Raw genomic sequence first — 15,398 nt, forward strand, 5'->3', positions numbered from 1 at the left:
AGCCTTCATTTCTCAGTGCCTGTGGTTTCAAGATTAATCTATCAGATTAGCTGTGCATGTGTCATGGTTTTGGAGGGTTTGTAGGATTTTTATTCCACTTTTTATCTCGTGAAAATGTTAAATCCTTTGAACTGTTGTCTCTCCTGTGCTCTTCCTATGCAGAAGGAGGTTATGAGTGCAGTAAGGATCGGTGTGGGGAAACTTGAAATGAACAGCACGCCTGTCACTGCTCTGATGACTGTCTGACCCGAGGAGACTGTTGTACCAACTACAAGAAACTGTGCAAAGGTTTGCATTGTAAAATACTGTATATGTTGTAAAAATCTTGAATGTTATGGGACCTGAGATAACCTTTAATAAGTACATCATTACACAAAGATATTCAGATAGTCAATGAGATAAGGTCCTGTATATATTCGTCTACATATTACAAAGGTAACAGAAGCAGAAGCAAGTTTCTACTAAATGAATACATTGTATTGATGCTGTGGATGATAAAGCCTCTTGAAATACCGATGTTAAAAAAATCAACTTGTCAATCAAAAAATAAATGCATTTAGTTTTCTCTGAATGGCTTATGTAACACCGTGTACTCGTTAGCTTTGTCAGTTGGTTTTGTTAACTGGACAACAGTTACACCTGTGTAACTATTTACTAAGAACTAGTATTTGGTCATAAATGTTAATGTTGCCATACACGTAAGAATGTAAAAAATCGCTTTCTGTCATTTGATTCTGTGGATTTTAAACTTTTAAACTGTCAGATGGTTTTCTGGGCCGGTAAATTGTTGCAGCGATAGCAGTTTAAGTTGTAAACGTGTAAATGCCAGTGCTAATGAAATGTAAAGAAACTGTTATTTGTATTTGCTGTTATTGTTTCATTTCACATCCCAACACAGGTACACATCACATATACACAGATACATAGAGAGGTGCAAGCATAGAGGAAGGCATTCGCTTTGCAAAATATCCACATTAGCACACACAAAGCTTTTAGTTTTGTGGTGCAACCTGTTTAAATTTGAATTATGCTGAAAACTTCTGTTAGTGAACACAAACAGCTGATGCAAATGGATCCTGATCCCTTACTCAAGTAAAAGTATCAACAACACATTGTAAAAATACTGAGTTAAATTGGTACTTAAAGTAAGTAATAGTGTGAAAGTATTATCAGCTAAATTTACTTAGTATCTGCAGTATAAGCAGTTATTATACAGAAGGTCTAGCCCTATGACTGATAGTTAGCAATAGCTAGGTATTCATTTTCTCAATTTTGATCTCTAGGGTAGCTTTACCTCCACAGGCCTAAAGTGAGTTAAACATTTAAGTTTAGAAGGAAATATTGTCTCTTTTTGGTAACACTGATAACAACTGGAACTTCTGAGGACACAAGTAGATGGCTGTTTTTTTGGTCGCAACCCGTTAAAGTTGTGAGAAATTAGTCTAATCTTTAACAATGTGTTGTTTCTACATTTACATTCTCTGAGATATATTGAAGTAGAAGTATGAAGTAGTAGTAGTAGTAGTGGTAGGTGAAGTACAACTATCTCAGGATGGTTCTTTAGTACAGTATGTGTGTAAACATAGCTTACTGTGGTCACTTTATCTCTTAACCTCTCTGATCATGTTCCTTAAGGAGACACTTCGTGGCTGCAGGACGAATGTGAGGACATCAAGACTGCAGAATGTCCTGCTGGGTAAGTTTAAATCTTAAAGACAAGAGGACTGAACAAGGTTAACCACATTTGATTTCATGCATGTTTTTTCTCTAATGGTACATGTGCAGGTTTGTGCGTCCACCACTCATCATGCTGTCAGTGGATGGATTTAGAGCTTCATATGTGAAGAGAGGGAGCTCTGTCATACCCAACATCGAGAAACTCAGTAAGACCTGCATGGAAGGGATTAATTAGATGCAGGATTTAGTGTTAGTGCCACCCTGTCAGTGGTAGGAAGTGGAGAGGATGTTGATGTGGTGCTTTGTGGTGATTTATGGAGCCGTGGGCAAAAACAGACAACGTTTAGTGGATTCTGTACCACTAGTGAATCACTCTGCACTAATCTATGACTTTTTTTCTGCCCTGTTCAGGAACATGTGGAACCCATGCTCCCTACATGAGGCCTGTTTACCCCTCCAAAACCTTCCCCAACCTTTACTCACTGGCTACAGTAGGTCATGCCACTTGTTTTTTCTTCACTATTTAAGACTATACCATATGGTGTTATTGTCACTGTCAGCAACTTATTACAAAAGCTTGTCCCCCTCACATTTTACTGTACTTCGGTGGGAAAAAGTTAATATTCGTGAAGCACAAACTCCCAAAAGGCAATAATTAATCTGACAAGTAATAGACATTACCTTACCTATGCTGTATGTTTTAGCAGATGTTTTCATGACTTTATTCATAATTTCCTGAACAAACCGCTGATGTACTCCTGATTCTCTCTTTTTGAAAATGTTCATATTGGGGACGCTCTTACAAACAACTATAAACATCAAGCAAAACCTCAGGTCCTGTTAGCATTTGTTTTGGCAAAACCCAGATTGCATTCATTCCATGTATCTTTGTCACTGTTACAGATTCAGTCTGACATTGTATTTTCATGTACATTCCAACTGGCCATAGATGCAAAACACGACATACATAGAAGGTGTTTTAGGGTCTTGGAGAAGTCAGTGTATTTGCCTCACTCATGCCTGTCTTTTTTTGTACTTGCTGTATTGTTTTTGGACCAATATTGTGGCTGAAATGTGAAACAGAGCTTGAGGTTCAGCCTTACTTTTTTTTCATAAAATAGGAGCTTTCCTCTAATTTGGAGTCAGATTGGTTTGGGCAGCGTGAGAGCATGAGACAGCCTAAGAATAGCTCAAGCCAAATAAGTGAGAGTTGGCAACTCTGTATTATCGACAGGTATAGCATTCTAACATCAGACTTAAGCTCTAAGTGAAGCCTAGACTGATGAAACCTGAGCTAAGTTTGATGACATACAATTGAACCTTAGCTTACTTGTCTTCCTAACTAGTTTCGAATGTCAAATTTCCAGTAAAAATAATGCTTGTTGCTGCTAAATATATGTAGTGGAATACATTGTACAAAGTCTCCCTGAGAAATGTCGTTCAGGAGAATTACAGATATGATAATCTAATCGAGTTAAGTACATGAACCTCAAACATGCTGTAAAATGACTACTAATTACACTGAAAGTATGAATGTCAGTCACATATTTTGGGGGGGACACAGGATATAGAAATAATCGAGTACAACATTACCAGCCTAATAATTTTGAATCTTTCTCAGGGTCTGTACCCAGAGTCTCATGGTATCGTTGGAAACTCTATGTATGACCCGGTGTTTGATGCAACCTTCACCCTGAGAAGCCGAGAAAAACTCAATCACCGCTGGTGGGGAGGACAACCAGTAAGTAGTACGAGGAAACAGGAGGGACTTTCCATGTGAAGCACCTACAGTGGGACTCAGGTCCAACAAACCAATATAGTCCGCTTTACTATCCACATTAACAGTAGATATTAATATGTGATAAATGGAAGCTGGGCTGAGATCAGTCTTTGTTCTAAAAAGACCAATTCCAGAATTCTCAGCTTTTATGGATTTACTCAAAGAACAAACTCGGACTAGAATACACAATTTGGTCAGAATATTAAGTCAGGATGCATTGCTAAATAACAAGGCTCTACCAATATCTTTCAAAATACTTGACGAGTTCCACCAACCTACTATGGTTTTGTATTTATTGCAGGAACAGAACTTAGTTTCTTCCCACCAACACACAGATATTCTTCTCAGCGTACCCTAGCGTACCATGACCTTGGTTTCCTCACTTTCATGTTATTGTTTGTGTCCAGGGTAATGCTCCAGCAGTATCCTAATAAACTGTGTCAGCCTGATAAAATAATGAGACTGCACTGTTTGTCTAGATCTGGATCACAGCACTCAAGCAAGGAGTGAAGGCTGCCACCTTCTTCTGGCCCGTGTAAGTCAGCAGACACACACACACACACACACACACACACACACACACACACACACACACACACACACACACACACACACACACACACACACACACACACACACACACACACACACCCTTGAAACTGTGTGCTGATAAAATACTGTCTACAGCGAAGTAACCCTAGAGTTTAGGACAGTCAAGGCTTTCCATAGAAAAATAATTCCCAGTGCTATTCAATCTGTATTTATTGATTCACGTTAAAAGTCCAAAAGCATGACTATCTAAACTTCTGTATTAATATACCATCCCCACTTCAAATAATTTTTAGTGAACCAGATCTGTTGTGTTTCCATCTTTACTTGAAGCAATATGTGGATTTTCTACCTTACCTTTGTCTCTTGCTACATTTGAACTAACTACTGTAGTTTGAATGTGAATCCTTTGGTATATTTTGCTAGCTCAAATAGCCACATTTGATAACTCTTGCTGCTGACCAGATCTCTTTGTACCAATAAAGCCAAGAGTTTCACTTTATTTTTACTGTTGCCTACAGTGTAGAGCCAAAGTAAAGGGATCAAAACTATTAAATACCACATATGGAATAATCTGGTGAACAACACAAAATATGTTTTAAATTTTAATTTCAAAGTAACCACCTTTTGCTTCAATACCCGCTTTGCTCACTCATTCTCTCAACCAGGCTCATGAGGTCATCACCTGGACCTTCTCCAGGGGTCTTGAAATAGTTTCCACGTATGCTGAGCACTTGTTGGGTGCTTTTCTTCTACACCTGTTTATAGAAGGCCATTCCAGGTGAAAGCTGGTTAACATATTACCAACATTATGTGAAGCTGTCACTAAGACAAACAGTGGATACTTTGAGGAATCTAAAATAAGAAACATATGTTGGTTTGTTAAACATTTTTTTGTTTCTTGCACTATTCCATTTGTGCCATGATGGATGGAGTTAACAGATGGAGTAATGTGGTGATATTTGGATGTCTTCAATTTTTTCTACATTTTATGAAGTAGTAAAAATTAAGGAAAACCCTTAAATGAGTAGATGTTTTTGACTGGTACAGTGCCTTGTGAAAGTATTCGGCCCCCTTGAACTTTTCAACCTTTCGCCACATTTCAGGCTTCAAACATAAAGATATAAAATTTTAATTTTTTGTCAAGAATCAACCACATTTGGGACACAATCGTCAAGTGGAACGAAACTTATTGGATATTTTATACTTTTTTAACAAATAAAAAAGTGAAAAGTGGGGTGTGCAATATTATTCGGCCCCTTTACTTTCAGTGCAGCAAACTCACTCCAGAAGTTCAGTGAGGATCTCTGAATGATCCAATGTTGTCCTAAATGACTGATGATGATAAATAGAATCCACCTGTGTGTAATCAAGTCTCCGTATAAATGCACCTGCTCTGTGATAGTCTCAGGGTTCTGTTTAAAGTGCAGAGAGCATCATGAAGACCAAGGAACACACCAGGCAGGTCCGAGATACTGTTGTGGAGAAGTTTAAAGCCGGATTTGGATACAAAAAGATTTCCCAGGCTTTAAACATCTCAAGGAGCGCTGTGCAAGCAATCATATTGAAATGGAAGGAGTATCAGACCACTGCAAATCTACCAAGACCCGGCCGTCCCTCTAAACTTTCACCTGGAACAAGGAGAAGACTGATCAGAGATGCAGCCAAGAGGCCCATGATCACTCTGGATGAACTGCAGAGATCTACAGCTGAGGTGGGAGAGTCTGTCCATAGGACAACAATCAGTCGTACACTGCACAAATCTGGCCTTTATGGAAGAGTGGCAAGAAGAAAGCCATTTCTCAAAGATATCCATAAAAAGTCTCGTTTAAAGTTTGCCACAAGCCACCTGGGAGACACACCAAACATGTGGAAGAAGGTGCTCTGGTCAGATGAAACCAAAATCCAACTTTTTGGCCACAATGCAAAACGATATGTTTGGCGTAAAAGCAGCACAGCTCATCACCCTGAACACACCATCCCCACTGTCAAACATGGTGGCGGCAGCCTCATGGTTTGGATATTTTATATTTTGGATATTTTATATTTTATATGGTTTTAGATGGTTAAAATTGATGGAAGATGAATGGAGCCAAATACAGGAGCATTCTGGAAGAAAACCTGTTGGAGTCTGCAAAAGACCTGAGACTGGGACGGAGATTTATCTTCCAACAGGACAATGATCCAAAACATAAAGCCAAATCTACAATGGAATGGTTCACAAATAAACGTATCCAGGTGTTAGAATGGCCAAGTCAAAGTCCAGACCTGAATCCAATGGAGAATCTGTGGGCAGAGCTGAAGACTGCTGTTCACAAACGCTCTCCATCCAACCTCACTGAGCTCGAGCTGTTTTGCAAGGAAGAATGGGCAAGAATTTCAGTCTCTCGATGTGCAAAACTGATAGAGACATACCCCAAGCGACTTGCAACTGTAATTGCAGCAAAAGGTGGCGCTACAAAGTATTAATGCAAGGGGGCCGAATAATATTGCACGCCCCACTTTTCAGGTTTTTATTTGTTAAAAAAGTTTAAAATATCCAATAAATTTCGTTCCACTTCACGATTGTGTCCCAATTGTTGTTGATTCTTGACAAAAAATTTCATATCTTTATGTTTGAAGCCTGAAATGTGGCGAAAGGTTGAAAAGTTCAAGGGGGCCGAATACTTTCACAAGGCACTGTATGTCCACACTTATAGTGATAATCAACTGAGCTGCATACCACTTATATTACTTCGAGCCCTAATGATCGTTTGGCATTATTTCTCACCTGCCCAATCAAAGCGAAAACCTTCCAGAGTTTAAAATAAACATGTTTGGTGTTAATGTGTCGTAAATTATTTGGTTTCGAAAGTTGTCCAAGTCATTAGAACATGTCTGTTCATGTCCCTGCTGAGCATTTGGACTGCTAGACTTATAGCCTATGTGGGACACAAAGGAGCCCACATTTATCAGCACAGAGACGGCTTTTATGGAGTGGGAGGTACATCTCGGCAGTGGGATGGTGCTGGGCTGTTTTTACAGCAATTTGTGCAAATGGGCCTGTTTACACTGTGCTGGATTCCTCTGTGAACCAGGGTCGCAGACGTGCCACTCCATAGAACCGTGGGGGTCAAAGTGTGGTTTACATTGCTTTTCTTACACTTGGCACTGACAGAGGTGTCTGACAAAGAGACATGAGTGTACATATGACAGAGAGTGGAAGTCTCTGCTGACATTTCTGTGTGTCAGAAAAAGACGTTTTAAACAACACATTACATCGTTTGGTCATATAGGACCACTATGGGCATTGGCATGGTAGTGGGGACCAGGGATTGTTGCTAAATGACTGGCTGACTGGTTGAAGGTCTGTGTTGGGTTCAGCTTTTTGGGAAGCTGCCCGTAGGCAGAGAAAAGGGAGGTACAGAAAAAAAGAGAGAAAAAGAGAGGGTGAGTATATAAAACGCACAGGAGGAGGGAAAATGGAGTTGAAAGTGTGAACATAGACAAAAGCACAAAAAAGAGCAGACATGGTGAGATACGCCTGCTGTCAAGTGTTTAAGCAGTGTGACCACACCTTCGTGTTCCCCTACGGCCCCCTACCACCATGCCTCATACATCAAGCCCCATTCACTGGGCTTGATGGTTGACAGCTGTGGACTGTATGACAGCCAGCAGCTTGGTTGGTGGCCTCATCACTACACAGAAAGCACACAGGCAGCCTCTAATCTGAGGCACTTTAAACAGCAAGAGGGCTTTAAATTTGTTTTACTGTACAACCCTCAATTTAATGAGACTCTCTGAGAGTTAAAGGAACAATTTGAAGTTTAGCGGTTTAATGATTCAGAAGGCCAGCAGGGTACCAGAGTTTGAGTCTGTTGGTGTTAGTCAAAAGTTTGAACTCATCTACTCATTCATGGATTTTTCTTTATTTTTTACTATTTTTCACAGTGCAGATAAAACCTTAAGACATAACTTTCCTCCCTGTTTGTCTTGATGATTGCTTCATGAGGTCTTTAGTTTTCAGTTAACAGTAAGCCTTTCATCATTTTACACCATCAGTTGTATACAGCAAATAGCGCTAGTAGACTGCTGTAGTAATCTATGATATGGCAAGTGCAATTACAAAAACCATCAAACACTGATGAAACTAGCTCTCATGAGGACCGTCCACAAGTTCTATCTGGTGTAAAAGAAAGGTTCATTAGAGTCTTAACCTTAGAAATCAACAATTAACAGCACCTTAGATTAGAGCTCACATCAGTGCATGCAAGAGTTGAAGCAGCAAATAAAATTTTAAAATCTTAGCATCAGCTGCTGGGAGGAGACTGTGTTACTGCTTTGTTGGTGAAACAGCTGAACAGTTCTTCAAAGGCAGCGCTTAACCAATATGACCACCACAACATTCTGCAGCGACACACCATCTAGTTTGAGGTTAGTGGGACCATAGGGCAGGAAGCAGAGTGATGAAGTGGTGCTTCAGATGATCTGGTCCATGCAATCACTAACCTAGATCCAAATGAGATGGCTTGAAATGAGCTAGAGCACAGAAAGAAGGAAAACCAGCTGACAAGTCAGCATAAGTGGGAAGTCCTTCAAGACACCTCCTGAACATGTTTGGAGAATAAAGAGTATGCAGAGCTGCTGTCCAAAGGTGGTTATTTTGAAGAATCATAAACAAGATGAAAAGTATTTGTTTAGATGTTTGTTTACTTCATAATTCCATGTGTGTTGTTTCATAGTTTGAATATATTCAGTTTTGGTCTATAAAGTCAAAAATACAAAAATGCCAAAAAAAAAAATCCTTGGATGACCTGGTTTATCCTTTGCTTCATGTCTTTCAGTTTACTCTAGGATACATTTAATGATTGCTGGTGCACACATGGTTTTCTTCAAGTATTATACAGCACGGTCTTTCATTGTGTGTATGTGTTGCAGTACCATCCCTTTGGAGAGGAGGATACTTACTATGCTGCAGTGGCTCCACCTCCCTGAAGGAGAGAGGTGAATTCAGTTTTACTTTTTGTTTTTGTCTGTTTCACATTTACCTTCTGTCTTGTTCTTCATTCTTATTTTCTGTAGATATTGTTACTACTACTTTTATCACCTGCTGTTACTTTAACGCCATGAGTACCACTACAACTTTTACAGTCATCCTACTACTTTTAAGTTATGCTGTTCTCCTGTGATGTATCATTATTACTGCTTTTTTGGAGTGTAGGTGGTAATACCACAAGGTATTTTTCTATCATTACTTTATATTAAAATAGACTACCACCCAACCCTTCCATTGAAATTGTAGTATTTCAATGGATTATTATTAACTACTAACCTACCACATAAATTAGACAAAACTGACAAAATTGAATCTTAAATAATGCCGTAGCATAAAAGGTAGCTACCCTTAACTTTAACACTTTTTTATGTATTTAAATCAGAATTCCTTTATTAAAATTTCCACTTGGTACAAAAGAACAATAGAAAGCATCTTTTTTACCAAGTAAAATGTTTAAAAGAATAATGTGTTGCTATGTGTACCAAAACTCTGCCAGGCTATTGCCATTGGTTCAAAAACAAACAATCTTTTGCTAAAGCTATTTCACTTGCTATGGCAAAGGGTACAATGAACACATCTCTAGTTTGACTTGCCTCTTGTTCCAGGCCCTATGTCTACGCCATGCACTCTGAACAACCAGACACATATGGACACAGAGTGGGGCCCCTAAGCATAGAAGTGAGTACTGTGTATCTGCATGTGCTCATATGTGTATAATGTGGCATGTGTGTGGAAAGCACTTAGCAAATCACTCAAATCAAATGCAAAGACTCAAGGTGTATTTTGAAGCTCACGACTGCCTTTGTGTTCCAGCTGAACAACCCTCTGAGGATGATTGACAGAATCGTTGGCCAGCTCATGGATGGGCTTAAGCAGATGAAGCTGCACCGCTGTGTCAACATCATCCTGGTGGGGGATCATGGTACAGAAACATACGCCAGTACAAACACATGCACTGGTATTAAATTATCATGCTGGAGAATCACATGTGCTCAGTCCATGTAGCAGCTTCAGTGAAGCAAACTAAGCAAAAGGGCTTGCACAGAAGAACATTACTTCATTAATGTCGTGGTTGAATGGCATTTTACCACATCCTAATCCCCTTCAATACCATTTAAAATTATTTCCAGCTTCTTTTTTTACTTGTAGCATACACCGATCAGGCAAAATATTATGACTACCTTGCTAATATTGTGTTGGTCTCCTTTATGATGCTAAAGCTCCTCTGACCCAGTGCTTTGTGGACACAGGACCTCTGGGGATTTCCTGTGGCACTGGGATGGTGGCAGTGAATTCTGTGGGTCCTGTAGGTTGTAGGGTGGGACCTACCTAGATCAGGCTTTTCCTAGAACATCCCACAGATGCTCGATAAGATTTGGATCTGAGAAGTGTGTAACCCAGGTGAACAGCTTAACTCTGTCATGTTCCCTGGGCCACTCCTGAGCAGTTTTTGTGGTGTGTTGGGGTGCATTGTACTGCTGAAGGTAGAAACTGGCATCAAGAACTGATATTGCCATGGAGGTTGGGAGTTGATTAAGTCAAGGTCAAAGGTCAAAGGTTCTTTATTGTCATATCATTCCACATTTGCACATGCAACAATACGAAATTGGACCCTGGTGCCGGTTTCAGCCATAAAGACAATATAAAACACTTCCATAAAAAGAAAATATAAGTATAAAAAGACACTACTAATATATACAACCTACAAAATAAATAGATGTGCAATGAGACCATCAGTTGGCTCCGAGGTAGCGATTGACCGTTTCTTAGTAGGTAAGTAAATAAAGAGCAGTAGTGCAGTGTGTGTGTGAATGTGTGTGCCTGTTTGCGTGTGTGCATGTATGTGTGCGTGTGTGTGTATGCTTGTGTGTGCATGTGGGGATGTGTCCATGCATGTGTGTTTGCTGGGAGAGGTGGTGATGATCGAAAACAGAGTCTACAGAGACCTGCTACAGTTCAACAACCTGACAGCTTTGGGGAAGAAGCTGTTTCTTCGTCTTGTGGTTCTAAGTGGCAATGTTTAGGTGGGTGGTACATGTCAAACATCCACATGAATGTCAGGACTCAAGGTTTCCAAGCACAACATCATAACAAGATGATCAATGTTATTCACTTCACCTGTCAGTGGTGTATGTGATTTATTCAAGTTTAAAATAACTTAAAGTCATAAATACTGCAATTTTTACGGATAGCTATTGAATTACTTAATATTAGCAACTACAAAGTGAGCCTAACCAATGGTGGCAAACAGTAGCTGTAGTGACTGTTGTTTTTAAAGTGATGCAATCAGTTGACTGACTCTGCAGAGTCCCAGTTGGTTAAAATACAAAAACTAAGTTCACTGGCAGTTGTAAAGTGATATTTCCGAGTGATGTGTCTTCACCCTCAAACAGCTGTTATCAGCTATATGTGTGTGTCAAAAACACCTTTTCGACTGCAAAAGAACCAGGGAAATAAAAGGTTCCACAGGAGACTGGTTAGAGTTTAACAATTCTGGGTATTTTGCTTATTTGGAACCAGATCCAAAATAGAACCAGCTATTGGAACCCGACACTAATTTTAGGTTTCACCAGTCACTTGCACACAGTCCAACTCATTTTGCTGTGTTCTCAGGTATGGAAGAGGCCCACTGTGATCGCACCGAGTTCCTCAGTAACTATATGACCAGTGTTGATGACATCATCCTCATCCCTGGGTCCCTTGGCAGAATACGTTCCAGATACCCCAACAACCCTAAATGTGAGAAACCAAGAGATTTTTTTAAATCTTTTATTTTTTTGCTTGTTTGGTTTCTTTATTGTGTTTCTCTCAGTTTCAGTTGAGAGACATTATACAGGAATGCTGTCCTCACTTATTCACACAGACCTCAGTGTAGTGTCAGCCTCTGGTTTGTTACACCTTAACCTACAAACATGATACAATAATTTAAAGCCTGAAAAGTCCCTGACCTGATCTCTGTACTGTGCACAGTCCATCCAGTACTGTGGCTGTGACCAGAAACATTGTTTTGTCAGATTAAAGGTAGGAGCAGTAGAGCAGTGGTTGGCACTGTTGCCTCAGCTAGTCGGTCCTGAGTTTGACTCTGTGTTAGCCCTCTACAGGAAAACATGAGTATAGCAGATAGATGGAAATCAGTGGTATTTGTTGTTTCATTTGTTCAATTAACTGATACAGTAGATGTCACATTTCATAACACATTAGCACTGAAAGTGAACAGTTAAAATACACAATACAGCATCTTATTTTATTTTGATCAGGCCTGATGTAACTTGCAAGGAATAATAAATATTTTGGGGCCGGTTTCACTGCTCTAATCCATTGTTGTTGTTGTTGTTGTTTTCAGATGACCCTAAGACTGTTGTTGCAAATTTAACAGTGAGTACTGAGGTTCCTGAAAGAGTTTGAGGGAAATGTAAACTGTGTGAATAATAAAATGTATAATGTTGTACATTTTAAGAAGAATCCAATTATGCTATTGTAGCTCAAGTAAGGTGGAACTTGAAATACTGAATGGTGATGTGTATGGCAACCTCTGGTATTGGCCCTTCTAAAATCAGCATACCAATGATTGTATTTTTTTTTCCAGTGTAAGAAAACAGACCAGCACTTTAAGCCCTACTTGAAACAGCATCTACCTAAGAGACTGCATTATGCCAACAATCGACGCATTGAAGAGATTCACCTGCTGGTTGAGAGGAAGTGGCACATTGCCAGGTACAGTACCAGCACTGCTGCACATGTATACTAATGCACACCTACAATGTAGATCTACAATGTAGAAAACAATACAAATAAATAAAAAGCACTGAATGAGAACGTGTGTCCAACCTTTTGACTGGTAGTGTAGATGAAATCTGTGTTTAGAAGTTAAGCAGGACATTTGTAGAGATACATGGAAATAGACTAGACTGCTTCAGTATGCACAGAAACACCCCAATTCATATTCTAGAGCTGTCTGATTTTTTTCCTGTGAGGTCTGTTTGTACAAATATTCCAAGACGGATTCAACAAATCCTCATAACTGGGCAAACCATTCATTGTTTCTGTGTGATGTTCAAGAGAAAGTGGCATTTCTATACAAGGCTGCCTATTAAGTTTTGTTGTAGGCAAGTTTCATTCATAAAAATGTTATCAGGGAGTGACAAAAAACTTCAGCAAACAATTTACAAAATATGATCAGTGTCAAAGTCCATCTCATTTATAAAGCACATATAGACAGACAGACAGACAGACCTAAAAGGATATGACACACAGCTTGAATATATTGACATAAGTCCATCCATCCATCCATCCACATGGATGGATGGATGGACTGATCCATCCATCCATCCATCCATGCATGCATCCATCCATCCATCCCTCCGTCCATCCATCCATCCATCCCTCCGTCCATCCATCCATCCATCCCTCCGTCCATCCATCCATCCATCCCTCCGTCCATCCATCCATCCATCCATCCCTCCGTCCATCCATTCATCCATCCATCCATCCCTCCATCCATCCATCCATCCATCCTTCCATTATCCATTCTCTATACACCACTTAGTCCCAATTCAGTTGCAGAGGGACTGGAGTCTATCCCAACTGACTTGAAGGCAAGAGTGAAGGCAGAGGACACCCTGGACAGGTCGTACAAACAATGTGCCAGCTTATAATGTGCTGAAACAGCCATCAGTTCAGCAGGTTATATCTGAAGCAGTCAGTCTGCTGATTGAGATGGAATTGTACCGTAGTTCCAATTTAATATACCAAGAAACTGCTTTGTGTATAGTCAGTGTGAATGTGGGATTCTCAGCCCACACATCAGTGAAGCTTTTTGCTGCACATCTTGCATTACTTAAAAGCCCCCTTTTGCCAACACGGACTGCTATCAATGCATCATTAACACATGCAGTGCTGAAAAGCTGTACGATGTGCTGTCCCAAGTCACACACGTAATAAAAAAGAACATAATTTTCAGAGCAGCTGCTGAAGTGTTAATGGCTTGCTAAAATGACCTCTGACAGGTGTCTAATGTAGAACAGTGAAAAGTCTTACTGCAGTGATTCAGTGACAAAGTAAACTGTGATGTCATCATGACTGAGAGTGAAAACAAACCACTGCAGCTAAACATGGTGTGTGTGTATTGTACCTGTTCTTTTTAGTAAGAGCCAGCTAGCATATAGCTGGCATGCTGTTTTGGTTGGTGAACCGTGGGAGAGCTACAGTCTGTCAAGTTCACACACACACACACATACAGGGCTGCTAAATGAAAGAGATCTTTGAGGTTTTTGTGCAGCTCAGGTAGACAGACGGGCTAAGCGTTGGCACTGGAGCTGTGAGTAGAGTGCTGGATCATTTACACACTCTCTCTCCCTCTCATACACACAGGCACATATACATTAGTCAATGTCGGTATAAATCCCAAACCAACTAACTGTTCGCACCAAATGAAACAGAGTTTGTCTCATTTCTCCCGTCAGCTAGTCATTTACATTTTCAGCATGCTTGTGGCTTTACCCCCTTGACACACACATACCCATGCAGAGACACACACTAAAAGGTGTATAAGTGAAAGTAGTGTTTTAAAGGACACTTAATAAAATTTTGTTTTATTAATTTACTTTTTTTTTTGCAATTAGAGAACTGTGGGAGACAACTGAGTTGTCTAAAAGTGTGGCCATCCTCGGTTGAACTGGTGTTCAAGGAAAGTGCGTCAATCAGGCATTTTGTATCTCTAACCTTTATATCCACAGTGTTGTGTTAAATTAACATCTAACATCACAAATAGATACAAATTAAAGCTACTTATCAGTAGTTAAAATAAAGGTAACTAATATTTGACAAATGCGCTTTTGTAAACCTTTGCTTTATAAACCTACCCACACAATTCAGAAATATGATGACATAATATACCATGGGGAGGCACAGTGATGCAGTGGTTAGCACTGCCACATCACAACAAGTGGGTTCTGGGTTCGGACCTGTTGGTCAAGTGTGAGTGTCTGTCTCTTTGTGATAACCCTAAAATATAAATTTTTACGGTACAGGGGAATTTGAACCCAAGAGTGAGAGCAAACTGAGCAGACGGTAGTCAGGCTTCAGAGGAGCAGCAGTCTGGGGCCTCACGCCGGTGCTCACAGTATCCAACAGAGAGCGCAGCGGTGGCCAGGGGAGACGCCAGATGCTCCTCGGGGAACGGGGCCTGGTCAGCAGGAGCAGTCAGGGGTCCATGTCCCCTATCTAGACAGCTTCTAGACCTCTCTCAAGAGGCCTTCTTGGGGTTCCCAGGTCCTTGATCCAGAGGATCATCTGCGGGGAGAGGGGAGGCAGGCTGCTCTGGCATCTTCAGTGTCAGACCGTGGTCTCTGATCAAGG

The 15,398-nt window shown here is 40.3% G+C and overlaps 1 protein-coding gene across 1 annotated transcript in view; it reads left to right on the forward strand.

Annotated features, from left to right (window-relative positions):
- The window catches only part of enpp2 (ectonucleotide pyrophosphatase/phosphodiesterase 2), a 38,144-nt gene that overhangs the window by 11,671 nt on the left and 11,075 nt on the right, over nucleotides 1-15,398 (forward strand). Inside the window, exons 4-15 of the mRNA XM_022222153.2 lie at nucleotides 163-288; nucleotides 1,636-1,696; nucleotides 1,786-1,883; nucleotides 2,089-2,168; nucleotides 3,299-3,418; nucleotides 3,937-3,992; nucleotides 8,924-8,989; nucleotides 9,647-9,719; nucleotides 9,855-9,963; nucleotides 11,655-11,780; nucleotides 12,385-12,416; nucleotides 12,628-12,755. Of these exons, the coding sequence (XP_022077845.2) occupies nucleotides 1,808-1,883; nucleotides 2,089-2,168; nucleotides 3,299-3,418; nucleotides 3,937-3,992; nucleotides 8,924-8,989; nucleotides 9,647-9,719; nucleotides 9,855-9,963; nucleotides 11,655-11,780; nucleotides 12,385-12,416; nucleotides 12,628-12,755 (866 nt within the window). The 5' untranslated portion in view covers nucleotides 163-288; nucleotides 1,636-1,696; nucleotides 1,786-1,807. The remainder of the gene's footprint in view (nucleotides 1-162; nucleotides 289-1,635; nucleotides 1,697-1,785; nucleotides 1,884-2,088; nucleotides 2,169-3,298; nucleotides 3,419-3,936; nucleotides 3,993-8,923; nucleotides 8,990-9,646; nucleotides 9,720-9,854; nucleotides 9,964-11,654; nucleotides 11,781-12,384; nucleotides 12,417-12,627; nucleotides 12,756-15,398) is intronic.

The sequence above is a fragment of the Acanthochromis polyacanthus genome, chromosome 12, assembly GCF_021347895.1.
Source record: "Acanthochromis polyacanthus isolate Apoly-LR-REF ecotype Palm Island chromosome 12, KAUST_Apoly_ChrSc, whole genome shotgun sequence".
NCBI lineage: Eukaryota > Metazoa > Chordata > Actinopteri > Pomacentridae > Acanthochromis > Acanthochromis polyacanthus.